The sequence below is a fragment of the Montipora capricornis genome, chromosome 10, assembly GCF_036669925.1.
Source record: "Montipora capricornis isolate CH-2021 chromosome 10, ASM3666992v2, whole genome shotgun sequence".
Taxonomy (NCBI): domain Eukaryota; kingdom Metazoa; phylum Cnidaria; class Anthozoa; order Scleractinia; family Acroporidae; genus Montipora; species Montipora capricornis.
Window position 1 is genome coordinate 20,735,772 of NC_090892.1, and position 14,179 is coordinate 20,749,950.

General features: G+C 39.7%; 1 protein-coding gene across 4 annotated transcripts in view; it reads left to right on the forward strand.

Annotated features, from left to right (window-relative positions):
• LOC138021490 (organic cation transporter protein-like) overlaps positions 1 to 13,780 on the forward strand; it is a 24,823-nt gene extending 11,043 nt beyond the window's left edge. For all 4 annotated transcript variants that reach the window (XM_068868376.1, XM_068868373.1, XM_068868375.1 and 1 more), the window contains exons 4-10: positions 1,024 to 1,222; positions 2,624 to 2,833; positions 4,102 to 4,236; positions 4,859 to 4,956; positions 7,013 to 7,124; positions 9,109 to 9,181; positions 10,591 to 13,780. In XM_068868376.1, coding sequence (XP_068724477.1) covers positions 1,024 to 1,222; positions 2,624 to 2,833; positions 4,102 to 4,236; positions 4,859 to 4,956; positions 7,013 to 7,124; positions 9,109 to 9,181; positions 10,591 to 10,761 — 998 coding nt within the window. In that variant the 3' untranslated portion in view covers positions 10,762 to 13,780. The remainder of the gene's footprint in view (positions 1 to 1,023; positions 1,223 to 2,623; positions 2,834 to 4,101; positions 4,237 to 4,858; positions 4,957 to 7,012; positions 7,125 to 9,108; positions 9,182 to 10,590) is intronic.
• Positions 13,781 to 14,179: the final 399 nt, after the last annotated feature.

Consider the following 14,179-nt stretch of genomic DNA (forward strand, 5'->3'; position numbering starts at 1 on the left):
TATAAAAATTGTACACATCCTGTGTACATATATCACTTTATACGGACAGTTGGTTTTAATCTTAACCTGAGAGCAGGGTCACATGTTTGGGGGAAGTATTTTGGGGGACGAGCCTCAAGCGCGTGACAAGAATGGCTCTTTCCATTCTTCTCACGATTAATTCCTGATTATTTCATCGCGAAATCAGGCAAAATATTTCAAACCTCTGCGATAACTTAAGACACATAAAAATATACTGTCTGTCTGATATGGTTTAGTGCCAGAGAATAAGAAAACATATTTTAAATGGAGCAACCATTACTCATTGACTGGTCTGACTCTGTGGAGCGAAATATCGTCAGTGTTGACGTCGCATCCTCAAATGCAATTAGCTGGCAGTTTGCGATCGGATTTTGATCAAAAACTGACAAGCATTATTCCTTTTACATGTTATGTCTCTTTCATTGATTTTATCATTTGCCCGTAACCTCGAATATTTGCTTTGCTGAAATAAATCTATTTACCCATTGCAAAAAGGTTCGGCCGTTTTCACTCAGTTCAAAATTCCAATTTTAGTGTGCCAGGCCGGCGCGCCAATGAGAAACATGGCCTACTCCTAGGATGACGTTACAAATTGCTTTGTTATCTTTGTTGGTTCTATTGTCCTTTTAGCCAATCCTGAAGCGCGTTCAATGAAGTACGACACGATCCCAATTTTGGATTTATAAAGTGGCCACCGTAAAGAACTTTCAAAGCGGCTGACGTTTCGAGCGTTAGCCCTTCGTTAGAGCGAACGGTCATTTCAGAGTTTGTTTCACACTTCTCCACCGCCTCAGCACCGCAGCTTCCTTAGAAACTAAACCCTATTATCCATTGACTGTCAATTTTTGCCAACTTTACTCAACTTATGCGTTCTTTTAGAAGCAAAGATGCAACCAGTTAGTTTGAAATACATGTTTTCGGTGCTGCCGTTTGACTTCTTCTGAGCACAAAAAAAAGAGGTTTGAGGCATTTCATACTTTCATTTTGATTTTCCCCAATTAGGTGGAGCAAGTGTAGCAATCTTCGTACTTGTTACAGAATTCGTCGGTGTGCGACATCGTGGTGTAATGGGAATGTCATTGTGGTACTGCTGGAGCTTGTCACTCGTGGCACTTGCAGGTATGGGTTACCTGATTAGAGACTGGAGAATGCTGACCATCGCTACTGCAGTACCAGGATTTCCAGCATTGCTTGGCTGGTTGTAAGTACTTCAGGGTACATTCAATCTCACTTAATTAGTTTTCCACGTTCTATTCCAGCAATTAGTTTTTTAATCAAGATCTCGACACTTCTCATCAAATTGTTACGTAATTGCGGAACGCTCACTGCTCCCGGTTCTCCAATTTCACTATGGAACATGACACATCAAAAAGGTCAACAACAAACTGAAAACGAATCTATACATGGATTTCCACTGTCGAGCACATTTTACTTAGGGTACGCACGTGCGTATATAAAATACGAGAGAGTGCATGAACGAATGGCGTTTAACGTGAAAGTTGAACACAAGCCGTTTTTACAATCTATTGTATTTTATTTACGGACGTAAATCCAGCCAAATACATATGCGTATCCTACGCGAAGGTGGAAATACACCTTTACGCACGAGAGTTTGACTGGCTTTACGCACGTAAATAAGATACAAGTTTTCCTCCGGGTACTCTGGTTTTTCCCTCATCACTAAAACCAACCCACGATTTGATATAAGTTGTTTGGTTTCTTCTTCTTCTTCTTTTTCTTCTTCTTTCTTCTTGTTATTATTATTTTCATATTTATTATTATTATTATTATTATTATTATTATTATTTATTATTATTATTATTATTATTATTATTATTATTATTATTATTATTATTATTATTATTATGATGATGTGAATTCTTGCTGTTCAGTCTGCTGTATACTCCTGAAGGGCCGGGTCCAAACCATGGTCCTAAGGCACAACAGGGCTGATAAATTTTGCTTCTAATACAAAGCCTTCCTTAGTATGTGGGCTGTTGCTAATAAAGTTATTTTTTGTAGTTCATTGATATTGATTGCCCCAGGGATTTTTTCCGTGTGATTTTCCAGTCCCCACTTGATGAGCCCTAGAGCACCTATAACAACTGGTACTGTTTCTGTTTTCATTCCCCACATTGTCGTTGTTTCAATCACTAGGTCTTTCAGTGATCTTTAATGAGGTTTTCCTGTCTGATGTTACTGCCATACCTATGAGTTTGCAGGTTTTGTTCTTATGGTCTCTGATCACTATATCTGGCTTGTTAGCTGCTATTTCTCTATCTGTGTTTAGCTGCTTCTTCTTCTTATCATCATCATCATCATCATTTTTATTATTATTAGCTTTAAACAATCCTGTCAAATAAGCAAGGTGTTTTCCGTGTTTACAAAAATTTGGTTTTATCAGCGGAGTTGATAATCCAATTGGATTCGCTCTGACGAAGGGCTAACGCTCGAAACGTCATCTTTTAGAATCTCTGTACGGTGGCCAATTTACATTATCAACTCCGTTGATAAAACCAAATTTTTGTATACTACTTCCCCACCGACGCAGCACCACAGTTTCTTTAGAAACTACCCCTTCATTCATGTGTTTTCCGTGTAGTTTGACTCCTGAATCAGTGCGCTGGTTGATGCTTAAAGGGAAAACAGAAGAAGCGAAAAACGTTTTTAAAAGAATGGCGAAAGTCAACAAGACTATCATGCCGGAAGACGATCTCCAATTGCCTGATGATGTTCAAAGCCTGGGAGACGTACGGGAGTTATTTGCAACACGCGGAATGGTTAAGAAAACGCTTATGTCTTGGTATATCTGGTGAGTAGAAATTTTATTCTTCACCAGGAGGATTTTAAAATATATGAGGACATCAGAATCTCGGTTCCTCACCCCCTTCCTCGGGAATTTTGCAGAAAGGCAAGAAAAAAATCTTTGACATCCTTACACTCGGTGAAAACTAAGGTAATTTTATTTTCTGCTGCGTAGTTCACAAGTTTACGTGAACACAATGAAAGTACTTTCTTTCGTCAATTAGGAGGATGCGGCAAACACATCGACGCGTGCAGATGGAGTGGTTTTGGTTGGTTGTTTTCGTTGAGAGTGTTTCTTTTTTCAAGCAACGGAGAGAAATCGAAGAGGCACGGTTTGGGATTCTTAACTGCATTCTTTCGGACAGCAGGCAATAAGCACTGGACTGGATATAAAATTAAACGAATAAACACGCAGGGAAAACCAAATTTGAAGTACTAGTGAGATCTTCAAACTATGAAGGCTTTCGATTTCTTCCTAATTATAATCCATTTAAGGCTATCTCACAGATGATATGTCCAGAAGGGCAAGTAATTACATGCACGCCAATTTCAGTAAGTGTCACGAAGTGTCTCCTTGCTCCCCTCCCCATTTTAACATCACTCGTGTCTCGGAATACAAACAATGAACGTCAGAAAGTGTCCTGCAAACTCCAGTCCTCAAAAAAAGATAAACAGCTGTATTTACGATCACCAAAAAAATAACGATAACCTTTACCCTTACCGTATTGTTAGACGTAGGATATCAAAATTGAGCATACATCTAATTATGTCCATTTCTGGTCCCAGTTGTTCAAAAGGTGGAAAACGCTGTCCACCGGATAAATCACTATCTATTTTATAGCTCAGTTGGTTTCGCCATATGCATGACGTATCCACTGGATAGCACGGTGTTTTCTTAGGGGTGCAGCGATGGCGCAGTGGTGAGAGCACTCTCCTCCCACCAATGTGGCCCGGGTTCGATTCCCAGACTCGGCGTCACGGTGAGTTGAGTTTGTTGGTTCTCTACTCTGCACCGAAAGTTTTCTCCGGGTACTCCAACATTTGATTTGATTTGCGTTAACTTGTTAATTTCAGTTTATAGTGTCCCCAATTAGCGCTCCAGCGCTAGAACGACTAGACACTTATATAATTAATAAGGTTCCTTTCCTTTCTCTTTCCTTTTCTTTCCTTTCCAGTGGATAGCGCTATCTATCGTTTGAACAACTGGGGCCTGGACATTAGTGCACCTTCTTGTTTTGTCATTTTTAATTGTTTTTTTTTTTTTACTGTTTACAGGTTTGTGAATGCTCTAGTTTATTACGGTGTTTTCTTAAGTGCACCCACTATTGGCGGATCTTTCTATCTTAACTTCTTCCTTACAAGCTTGATTGAGCTTCCAGCTATACCTGTAGGTGTTTGGGTATTTAACAGGTTGGTAATCTCATTCATATTAAACAATTATTATAATTCCATTATTTTGATGTCTTTTCATATACGTTTTTAGCAGTTTTGAACTGATTGCTGAGCAACTAATATACATATGTATGTATATATGGAGCCTGACAATCGAATCCTCAGTTATCAACTAGATTTTAGGTTTCAAGTTTTGGCTGACATAGTCGGAGAAACTTAACTTTACCGATTTTAGCTAATAATAACTTGAAATTGATCAATTATAGATTAACTGAAAAGGCCGGCTAGTTTTTCAGCTAGGGTGAAATTTTGGCCGATTTTCAGCCGGCGAGGTTACCGGTAAATAGGATGAGTTCGAGTAAAGATTTTGAAATATATTGTAGATCTTCTGTTTTCCAACTTAACTCGAAGTTTGAAAACGGGCCCGTTAATTTAAATCCACTCCATGCGCAGATTTCAAAGGGCAAAATCCACGGTGAAACCTCTTCTTCTTTTTTATTTTTTCCTGTTTTATATATTGGAAATCCGAATTGAAGTCTAGATCATCCAGATTTCTCCTTGAATCTTATCATCGAATCCATTTGAAACCGACTCTGATGTCTTTTGATGTAAGCTGTTATTCTCTCTTATTCTTACCAAGATTTGGTCGGAAGAAAAGTATCGTTGCTTGTTTGATCTTGGCCGCGCTTTCATCATTTGGTTCAGCACTTATTGAAGGCGAAGGCACTTCAAGTAAAGGTCTGTAACATTCAGTTTCACGATAATGTAATCGCATTTGCAGTGATGAGTAAGTAGTAGTAATAATAAATACCTCTTACCAACCGAGTTCGACGTCCGTACTGTAAAATTACGGAATCTTGAATTGGTAAAGCCGAGATGAACAGCCTTCTTCTTATTTTCCGTAAAATATGGAAAAAATCATGTTTCTTCACGAGAAACTATCATGCTGCTGTTTAACCATGCATGGACCATTTACAGACTTCACAAATGTTGGTCAGGTCTCTGTAAACTTCATTCCCTTTGTAAATTTTAATGTCTGTAAATGCGTGCATTCACAGCCATTTTGTAAACCTTATAAAATGTTTGTAGGTTTGATCGCATTTTACGCGTTTTCGCTGGGTGAAATTTCTGTGAAATCTCTATAGTTTCCTTGTAAATTTCAAGCAAAATTTACAGAGATCCCTTAACGCACGTTAAAATCCTTGTAAAGTCTCGACATATTCGTTGGAGAAAACTCAAGGAAAAACCATTCATATGAGCTGTAACTTTGATTGAAGATTATCCACAAAACGAGAAAGTGCTCATTTCACGGTCAGCTTCATTGCAGTCCATGAAATGTGGAACAATCACTTTGTTTCCTGTGGAATGTAGCAGGCGTTTTCTAATAAACACTCGGTGAAAGTGGTTTTTCGACGAACTTTTGTTGAAAGGCCGCCATATTGGAACCGCATCTAGGAGAGAATTGGAACTAGTGGAGGAGGGGCTTGAATAGGTAACGGACTCCATTTTTTCAAACCCATCGTCCTCTCCCCTAAAATCATATTTTTTTGGCTCTCCCCGCGCTCTCTCAGTTTCTTCGTCCAAGATGGTGCCGTAGAGTAACTGGAAGGATTGTTCATCGCTTGGTACCAAATATTAAATGCGCCTGCTTTGCAAGCTATGTGGGATAATGTGATCAAACCTCTTTACCGAACCGGCAACTTCACTGATCGAGAATAATTCCATACCAATCCCGTGCCTTTGTCTTAAGAATTTGACCATTAACGAGGCAGTAAAATGAACAACAATTTCTAAATATCATGTTGAAAACGTATACCTTCTCTTTGCGCGTGATAATTAGTTTTATTAAAAACTGAACTACGGATATTAGATTTCCAGCATTTTCACTGGCGCGCTGGACACAGGCTCTCCGTTCATACACCTGATGTACATAATATGGTCAAGGAACGCGTCAGCAATAAAGCGAACTCAAGACATTTTTGCAGTTCGGAGAAAACGTGGCCGACAAAAGCCGTTTTGGGCAGGACTTGACCGAGGCAGAAATCGATGCTTTAGTCGACAATAAACCCCCGGGAACATCATGACGTTTTTAATAAAAAAATTTTTCTACTCGCTCTTGCTGGATATAAAATGATCATAGCCAACTCGGCGCTACGAGTTATCTATAACTTCATATCCAGCGCACCATCGTATAATAATTGTTAAATAATTGTCCTGGGTATGCATTTTATGTAGGGCTAAGTTTGAAAATTCAAATTGATTTTATCTTTTCTCAATGATAAACTCAACAAGATTGCCTCAATCTATACTCAAGGAGGAATTGCTAACTGAACTATATTCAGTGATGAGAAAACTTTCGTGCAGCTGTGAAGAACGTTTTTCTAACTTTTTTTTTCCTGAGTACTTCAGGTGGCATCGCAGAGGTCGCAGGTTCGAATCTTGTCGGAGCCACCTGAATTTTCTCGGTGTCTATAACAGACAATTGCTTAAATTGTCCAGATCACTTCTCCCTTTCAAATTTTCCAATTCTGAATACTCTATTTTTTAATCAACATTTGAAATGACGAAATATGTTATAATTTTGTCATTCCCAATCGTTCGCGATGGGTTGTCGTTTTTAACCAGAGAACGTTTTTTCACTTTAATATGTCTTTTCCTGGTTACAGCTCTGTTTTTACTAGTATCGTTCCCGTGCAATAACAATCAAGCAATTTTATTAATTGTAAAAAGAAAACACCAGCTGATCAGTGGGCTGAGAGTTTTGATGTTTTCTTTGTCTCTTTTGTTTGCTTAGGGGCGCTAGCTGGCAAAATTATACTGTCCATGATTTTAGCGAAGTTTTTCATTACGATATCGTTTGACGGAATATATCTTTACACGGCGGAACTATTTCCAACATCTATAAGGTATTTTTTCTTTAACCCGCGGCCGTCCGCTCCTACAATGCGACGCGCCTTACCGTGGCCACCTAACAAAGATTTTTACAAATTATCCGCCAATCAGGATGTGTCAATTTGATTGACAGTCACGCCTACTTACAAAGCTCGCACAGTTGTAAGTTGAACACCGTTGCATGGGTTGTTGAGTTGGCATATTTACACGTAATTGTCCAATGTGAAAGTTTATTGGGTGGCCAGGGTGAGGTGCGTTGCACTGTAAAACGGTCCACATTGATAAGTAAAGCCGTCTGGCGCTAGACATGATAGTAAAATCTGTAAGCGTCAGTATATGGAGGGAAAGGATTGAAGAGGACCAAGAGTCCATCATCCAAGAGTAAGATTTACCCAACTTGGCCTTGTTCCCATCAGCGTCAGATAAGTGTTTTTGTGCTTCATTCTCCATACATAAAGACTGATAACTATTGTTGGCAAGGCAATGCTTTGGGCGAGCTCCTTTTGCGGGGACACAAATAATGCTCCATCTATTTGGGAGATTTTGCCTAAGCCCTGATGGGCTAGGCCGTTTATTGAAAATCAGCATGGTAACCTAGGAAATACCCAAATCTAGAAGACATGATCCCAGCAAAGGTGAGGGGACACACGCCATCCACAAGAAACTAAGAATAGGGAGGGCGGAGGAAAGTCGATTTTGACTCTCTTGAATCACTGAAAGCAGCCCTCCGCCTTAGCTTGCGCACACGGTCAAAGATCTAGAGAAATTCTCGGATAAGAGGAATGCCCAAACTGCAACATGGAAAATAACTAACTAAGCGTGTCACACTCAGCATAAAACCGTTTATTTCCTCTGGGCCATAAATTTCATATTTTTTAAACCGAGTTTTGCGGGAAAATACACAATCGGCTAACTCAAAGTTGTACCCTATTCAAACCCTTTGGGAATAAAACGTTTTCTTCCAGGTATTTTCGTATTATTTAAATGTGAATGCTACCTTATTAAGCAAATACAATACACAAATAATCTCAACCCCGGGAGATTCGAATTGGTTACAACATTAGTTAGCCAATTTGGTTTCTGGATGGTTTTCACCTGACGTCACGTCGCCTGATGTCATGTTGGTGCACAGCCTCAATAAAGAAAAACGGTCTTTGGGAATTTGACTCCATTATGATGCAAAACATGAACCATAATTTGCTACTGTTTGGTGCACATGGTCGTCTGATCATGTGTTTGAAAACGGTCTATTGCTTATTTTCCCGGAAACCTTAGCATAAAAATAGACACTTTTCCGACGCAAATGGGTACAAACCTGATACCAGATTCTTACCCTTGGGTAATGGACCTTTGAGTGCACATAGCTTGAATTTTGAGTGTACGCAGATGAGAGGACAGACATGTTTCCACGGTGGAACTATTACCAACATCTATAAAGTACTTATTTTTTTCTGAAAGCCTTAAATTGCCCAATTGACGAGTAAAATCATCAGGCGTCTGGCAGGCATTTATCAGAGTAAATTTTGTAAATGCCTCTCTATTGAGGGAAAGATGTCAATCATTCTTCTAAGTCTATTTCGACACCTCTACTATGGGTACTTCGCTGTTTATTTAAGCAGAAGTTAATGAATTGAATCGTACAGAGGCGGAAGAATCATGCATCCAGATCATGTGACAACTTGCATGCACTTGGAGAGGGTTGGTTTTAAAGGGTACTCCCGAAGGCAAGGTTTCGGAGGTGGGGGTGTCGTTTTAACTTACGAGAGGGCGATCTGACCTGGGCGTCCCTGAAAGAGGAGCGATCTTCCTTACGTATTTTCGGGGAGAAGATAGTAACTGAGAAATGGCTATACTCAGTCGAGTGACACAACAGCAACAAGGAACGCTCAAAAACAAAAACCAATAAATTCCACCGCTAGCTGCATGCTGGCGCCGGGTTGGAAGTTGTGCAAAGATACCGGTCTTGCTGCTAATTTTACTTGAATTTCTTAATGACAGAAACATCGCAGTAGGAACATCAACAGCTGCAGCTCGCATCGGATCTCTTTGTTCGCCCTTCATAGTCTACACGGTGAGTAAGAACTTGTGATTGGCATAGATTGGCATAGTTTAATACCAGACAACTACATTTGATTGTGGTAAGTTCATTGTTTCTTCCTTCTGTGGCGTAGGTAGTGAACGGGATATCCGTTAGCTGGCATCCGTGGATTTTAAAAGTTGAAAGTAATCGTGATAACCTTACTTGCTTTCCAGAGGAGACAACTACATTCAATTTCAGTGACATAAACTCTGGGCCATGGCACTACCTCTTTACCTCAATATATCAGTTATCGTGAGTGCTACCGCCACTCAGGACGAAAACCTGTCTCGTGACTAGCAAGCGGCACTGCCAAGAGAAACGTTCCTCAATCCCGTCATTAAAATTGCTGCAACCATTTGTCTTCGGTGGCCTCCAAGTCAACTCTTCAGTCGACTGGTTGCCTCCCACCTGGCACATTTAAAGCTGTTCCGTGCAACTATTTACTTTAATTCTGTCTATGGCCCGTCCTCACGAGCTTCAATACAATACCTTACATACTGAATTGAAAGCTCCTCATAGGGGCTTTTCAGGGCCATTAAATCAACGAAACAACAGAACACAACAACTACAACTGTTAAGGATCCCAACTGGCCGGAGGCAAACCAATTGGCTATTTTACAAGTGCATCTAGCAAGTTAAACCAGGGACTAGCAGGATCAAATTCAACCAGTGGTCAGAGCGGGTCTTGAACCCGGGTTCTCCGAATCTCAAGGCAAGCGCCCTAACCACTGGGCCACACTGCCTCCTACAATTTCTCCTCCTTCAATTTCTTTGTGTATATTTCATTACCCTATTTCTACAATTCATCTTGAGTTGGTAATGTTGAAACAGCAAATGTCTCGTTTCCAATTAATGCACGGGGCTTGCACAATTCAACTGTATGTTGCGACTTGGCGCATACTTCCAACGTCGCATTGAGACCCGCCATGGGCGACTGATTCATTTTCTCGCTCACAGTGGCTGAGTCGTTCCTTATTTTGGGACCGTGGTTAGAATGGGAGGGTACGTGGATGATTATCTCGTCTCCGCGGATGGGGCTGTTGGATCAGTTAACCGCACCACCTCTTTTGCAAGTTGGCCTATTATAGCGCGCACCACTTTCTGTCATAAATTAATGCTTATAATTGTACATTTACGCTTCGGCTCCCCCCCAAAAAAAAATAAGCAAAAGTCACTTCAACTGTAGCCCAACTTTGACTAATCTCGTTAAGGCAGGAAACTCAATTAGCAACAAAATGCAAACTTTAACAGTTAAAAGCCAGTACGTAGAGTTCAACAAAACTGAGCAGCAGGACTTAGGAATGCAATTATGCTTTTTCGAACTTTTAATTAACTTGGCCTCTGTGTTTTATAATTTCGACAAGAAGCATTGCTAATCCCCTTATTCACTCTTACTACAGGGTCGTGCGCATCGCCTTGTTCCATTTTCCATTATGGGAGCAAATGCTTTGATTGCTGGAATACTGTGTATGACCCTTCCTGAGACGAACAATCAACCAACTTTGGAAACCGTGAGACGAGTTCCAGAAGGAGACGAAGTGGTTCAACTTTATAACACACAGACTGCTTAATTAGCCCTCATTTCCACCTGACAACCACGCAAAACGTATAGAATGCATATATCTTATACAATACAATACGACACTTTATTACTCGGCCCCGTAAGGGCACCAAGTCATAAAACCAGTTGATTGTCTGGTTTTTTTTGGTTGGTAGTCGCAAATGCGGATACCCCACGGATGTTGAATTAAGCTCCGATCGGGTGAATCTGCTTTTATATTCTTCAGTATTTCCAAACTGCCCTGCCGCGATTAGAACACCCATACTTTTCCCCAACATTTACGGTAATCTGAGTGCGCGTTAGATCACTCAGTCACCGTGACGCACTTCCGATATCATCGAGATCTTGCCTCGTTCTTCTGTGTGTTCTGTTGCATAGAACGAAAACTTCATGCATGAAAGTATTTTGCATGGAGCGAATACTCCAATATTTCTCGGGAACCAGTTTGTTCAGCCGTTGTGACGTAGAAAGAAAGAAAATTGTTTTCAACGGCCAAACAAAATAAAACTTTCAAAAAAAGTAATTAGATATCGCCGTCAAGGGGACTTCGCAGCGGTCCCCCATCCACGAACTAACCCCATTCGGAGAGGCTTAATTTCAGCTGACACTTGAATTAGCATCAACGATTGTGATCTTTGAATTGTGTCAAATTCACACATGTATCTTGTCGAACTTTATAGACCTTATTCATAAATGGCGGTCACATTTATAATTCTTTTGTCCGCTTGCAAATTAGCCTACTAAGCCTCATTTTAGAGCAAGAATTCTTTTTAATTCACTGTAGGGTATCGAGGCTTGGTAGGCTAATTTGCACTTCGACAAAAGAATTATAAATTGACCGCCATTTATGAATAAGGCCTATAACACTTAAAAGAAGAAGAAAAAGGAAACTAACAAAAACCCGGGTATCTTGCCGTCATTTTGTCACAGATGCATCCTTTTGTTTCGTGAGTTGTCAGTATTAAACTTGATCACAGGCGGCCGCTAAAATCGATGTCACTTTCAATTTTTACTTGTACGACCAAAAGTACGATAGAAAATTCGAACGTAACAAAAATCTCCCGACACGTTTTTCGCTGATGGTAACTTGTTATATTCTTGGCACAAAATTTATGATGTTTTTTTCCCTGATGGAAAATTGTTTTATTCTCGATCGACACTTTTTTGAAGTTCCTTCTGCTCTTCTTAAAAACATATATCAATGTTTATTTACTTTTGCGTCAATATTTGGTTTCATAAAGCAGGCTAACAAAATCTGTACCTAGCTTGGTTCGCATTTTTTGAGCGTTAAAATATAATTTTTGGTCGTATATTCCTGACAACAAGTAGCATATTTTGAAGTCTCCAATCCAGATTCTAACCTCGTCGAACAGGGCTCTTGGAAAGCTGTCAGAAGCTCAGAGTACACGCAGCCTTGAAGCCAGATGTTTCTCGATTTCCTTTTATTTTCTTCAATCTTTCTGAGTTTAGTACTTTAGATACCAAAACAATTAGAGTACTATTAGAGCTACGTATTACACAAGCACGACTTGAATCTCCTATAAAAAACAAAGCGCAGCTCATTTGACAGTTGTGGAAAAAAACACTGTCAAGTTTATCCCGTATCTCCTCATTTCCCCCCCAGCCAAAAATCCCGTATCCCTACATTTTTTTTTTTTAACCTAAATATCCCGTACCCGCATCGCTTCTCGGCCTTTTGGCTAAGATTAGTTTATTAGTTTCTCGGGCAAGGGCTACGGTCAAGTACCATTGAACAACGTACGGCTCCTTTTTCAGGGCCGTAAGAGGCAGGCACAGAACCGTTCCGGCTGTTTGTCTGTTCTCTCCAGAGGCGATCACTAGGTTTTTTTGGTTTCGTTTTTCATATTTCTTTTTGGTTCAGCTCGAGTGTAGAATCATGACGAACTTTTGTAGTTTCTGAGAACTATTTACTACTTGTAGCTTTTGTTGAGTTTTGAATCGATGATAGAGAGAGTTTTGGCGATTTTAACCCAGATTGGCATACTGGATTTAAGCTTTTTTTCTTAACGAGATTTCAATTTATTGTGGAACGTTTGGTACCAATTTACTCCAACTCTGAAATCAAGATTATAGAATTTTAAATTAAAGCCGTTGGACTAGACTAAAGAACACGCAATTATGGAATTTTAGATTTTTGAGCATTGAGAGAAATGGAGTACAGATGTTGTCTTCTTGTCTTCGCCACGGCAGATTTAAACCGTTTGCAAGGAACTAAACCAGGATTACAGAACCGGACTTCGAACACAGGATGATAAGTTGTTGACTTGTGGTTTGTAAAAAGTTTTTGGATGATTTAGAAATGATCTTGTAATTTTTGGATGAACGGAATTAAGGAAGCAAGTAAAATTGTGCGATTTCAATAAAGTCTCTTTCAAAAAAATAAATAAATAATCCCGTATCCTGATAACCCCTAATAGGGCTTCGTTGTTTGCATTTGCAAATTTAGTAACATTAATTTTCAAAAATTTCTGGTCTTAAACCGTTCTATTAGCGTTCCTTTCTCAAACACTGAGCAAAAATACCCATCGATCAGCGAAAAACAATGTGCTTGGCCGTTTTGAAATAAATACACTAGTTCCACCTCGTTTCCGTGGTGCAGTGGTCATTGTCGTCCGGCCTACTATAACCCGTGTTCGGGTATTCACTGAATAGACATCAAACATCATGAGAAGCGGAATGTAAGTCTGATGAAAGAAATACAGACTTATCTCCTTTCTTTTCTTTAGCGCTAAATTAACCATACACCACTGTTACAGTATTTTTGCACGCCCGAGTTTAGGCTAATTATAGCCCCTTGTTTAACGAGTGCCATTGCCATTGTCCCGTACCGGCGTATTTGAATATTGGCAAACGTCCTCGGCGGATCGGTTATTCAACCTTCCATTCAGAAACTTAGGCCGTGCAATTTACAACTGTGACATTTCCCCTTGTTAATAAATTGGGCCCGTTACAGCTTTTGTACTGACAAAATTCATTAGAGTTTTATATAACTCCGACCAGAAATAACTAAGAGAAACTAACTTCAATTTCTATTCAATGTCTTATTTTAATAAAGTATCCCAACGTGGGTGAAAAGCGTTCACAAGCATTATCGCAAGTAACATGTATCATATGTTCAGCACATATATAAATGCAGCACGTATTGGCTCATTGACCCATCGGTTTTATGGTGATTACGGTGTCCACGTTGAAATATCAAGTAAAACAGAGTTTGTTGAGGAGAAAAATATATTCTTTCATTTGAGGGAAAAAAGATCGTATTGGGAACTGAAATTTTCTTTTCCCTAAGAGAATAGTTTGGTAACTGCAGCTCAAATGGACGACTTTCAAGAACGTTCAGTGTTCCAAAGAAATCGCACTATAGTATCCTGACGTACCTCGAAGAGCTGTGCTGAGTGTTTCCATTG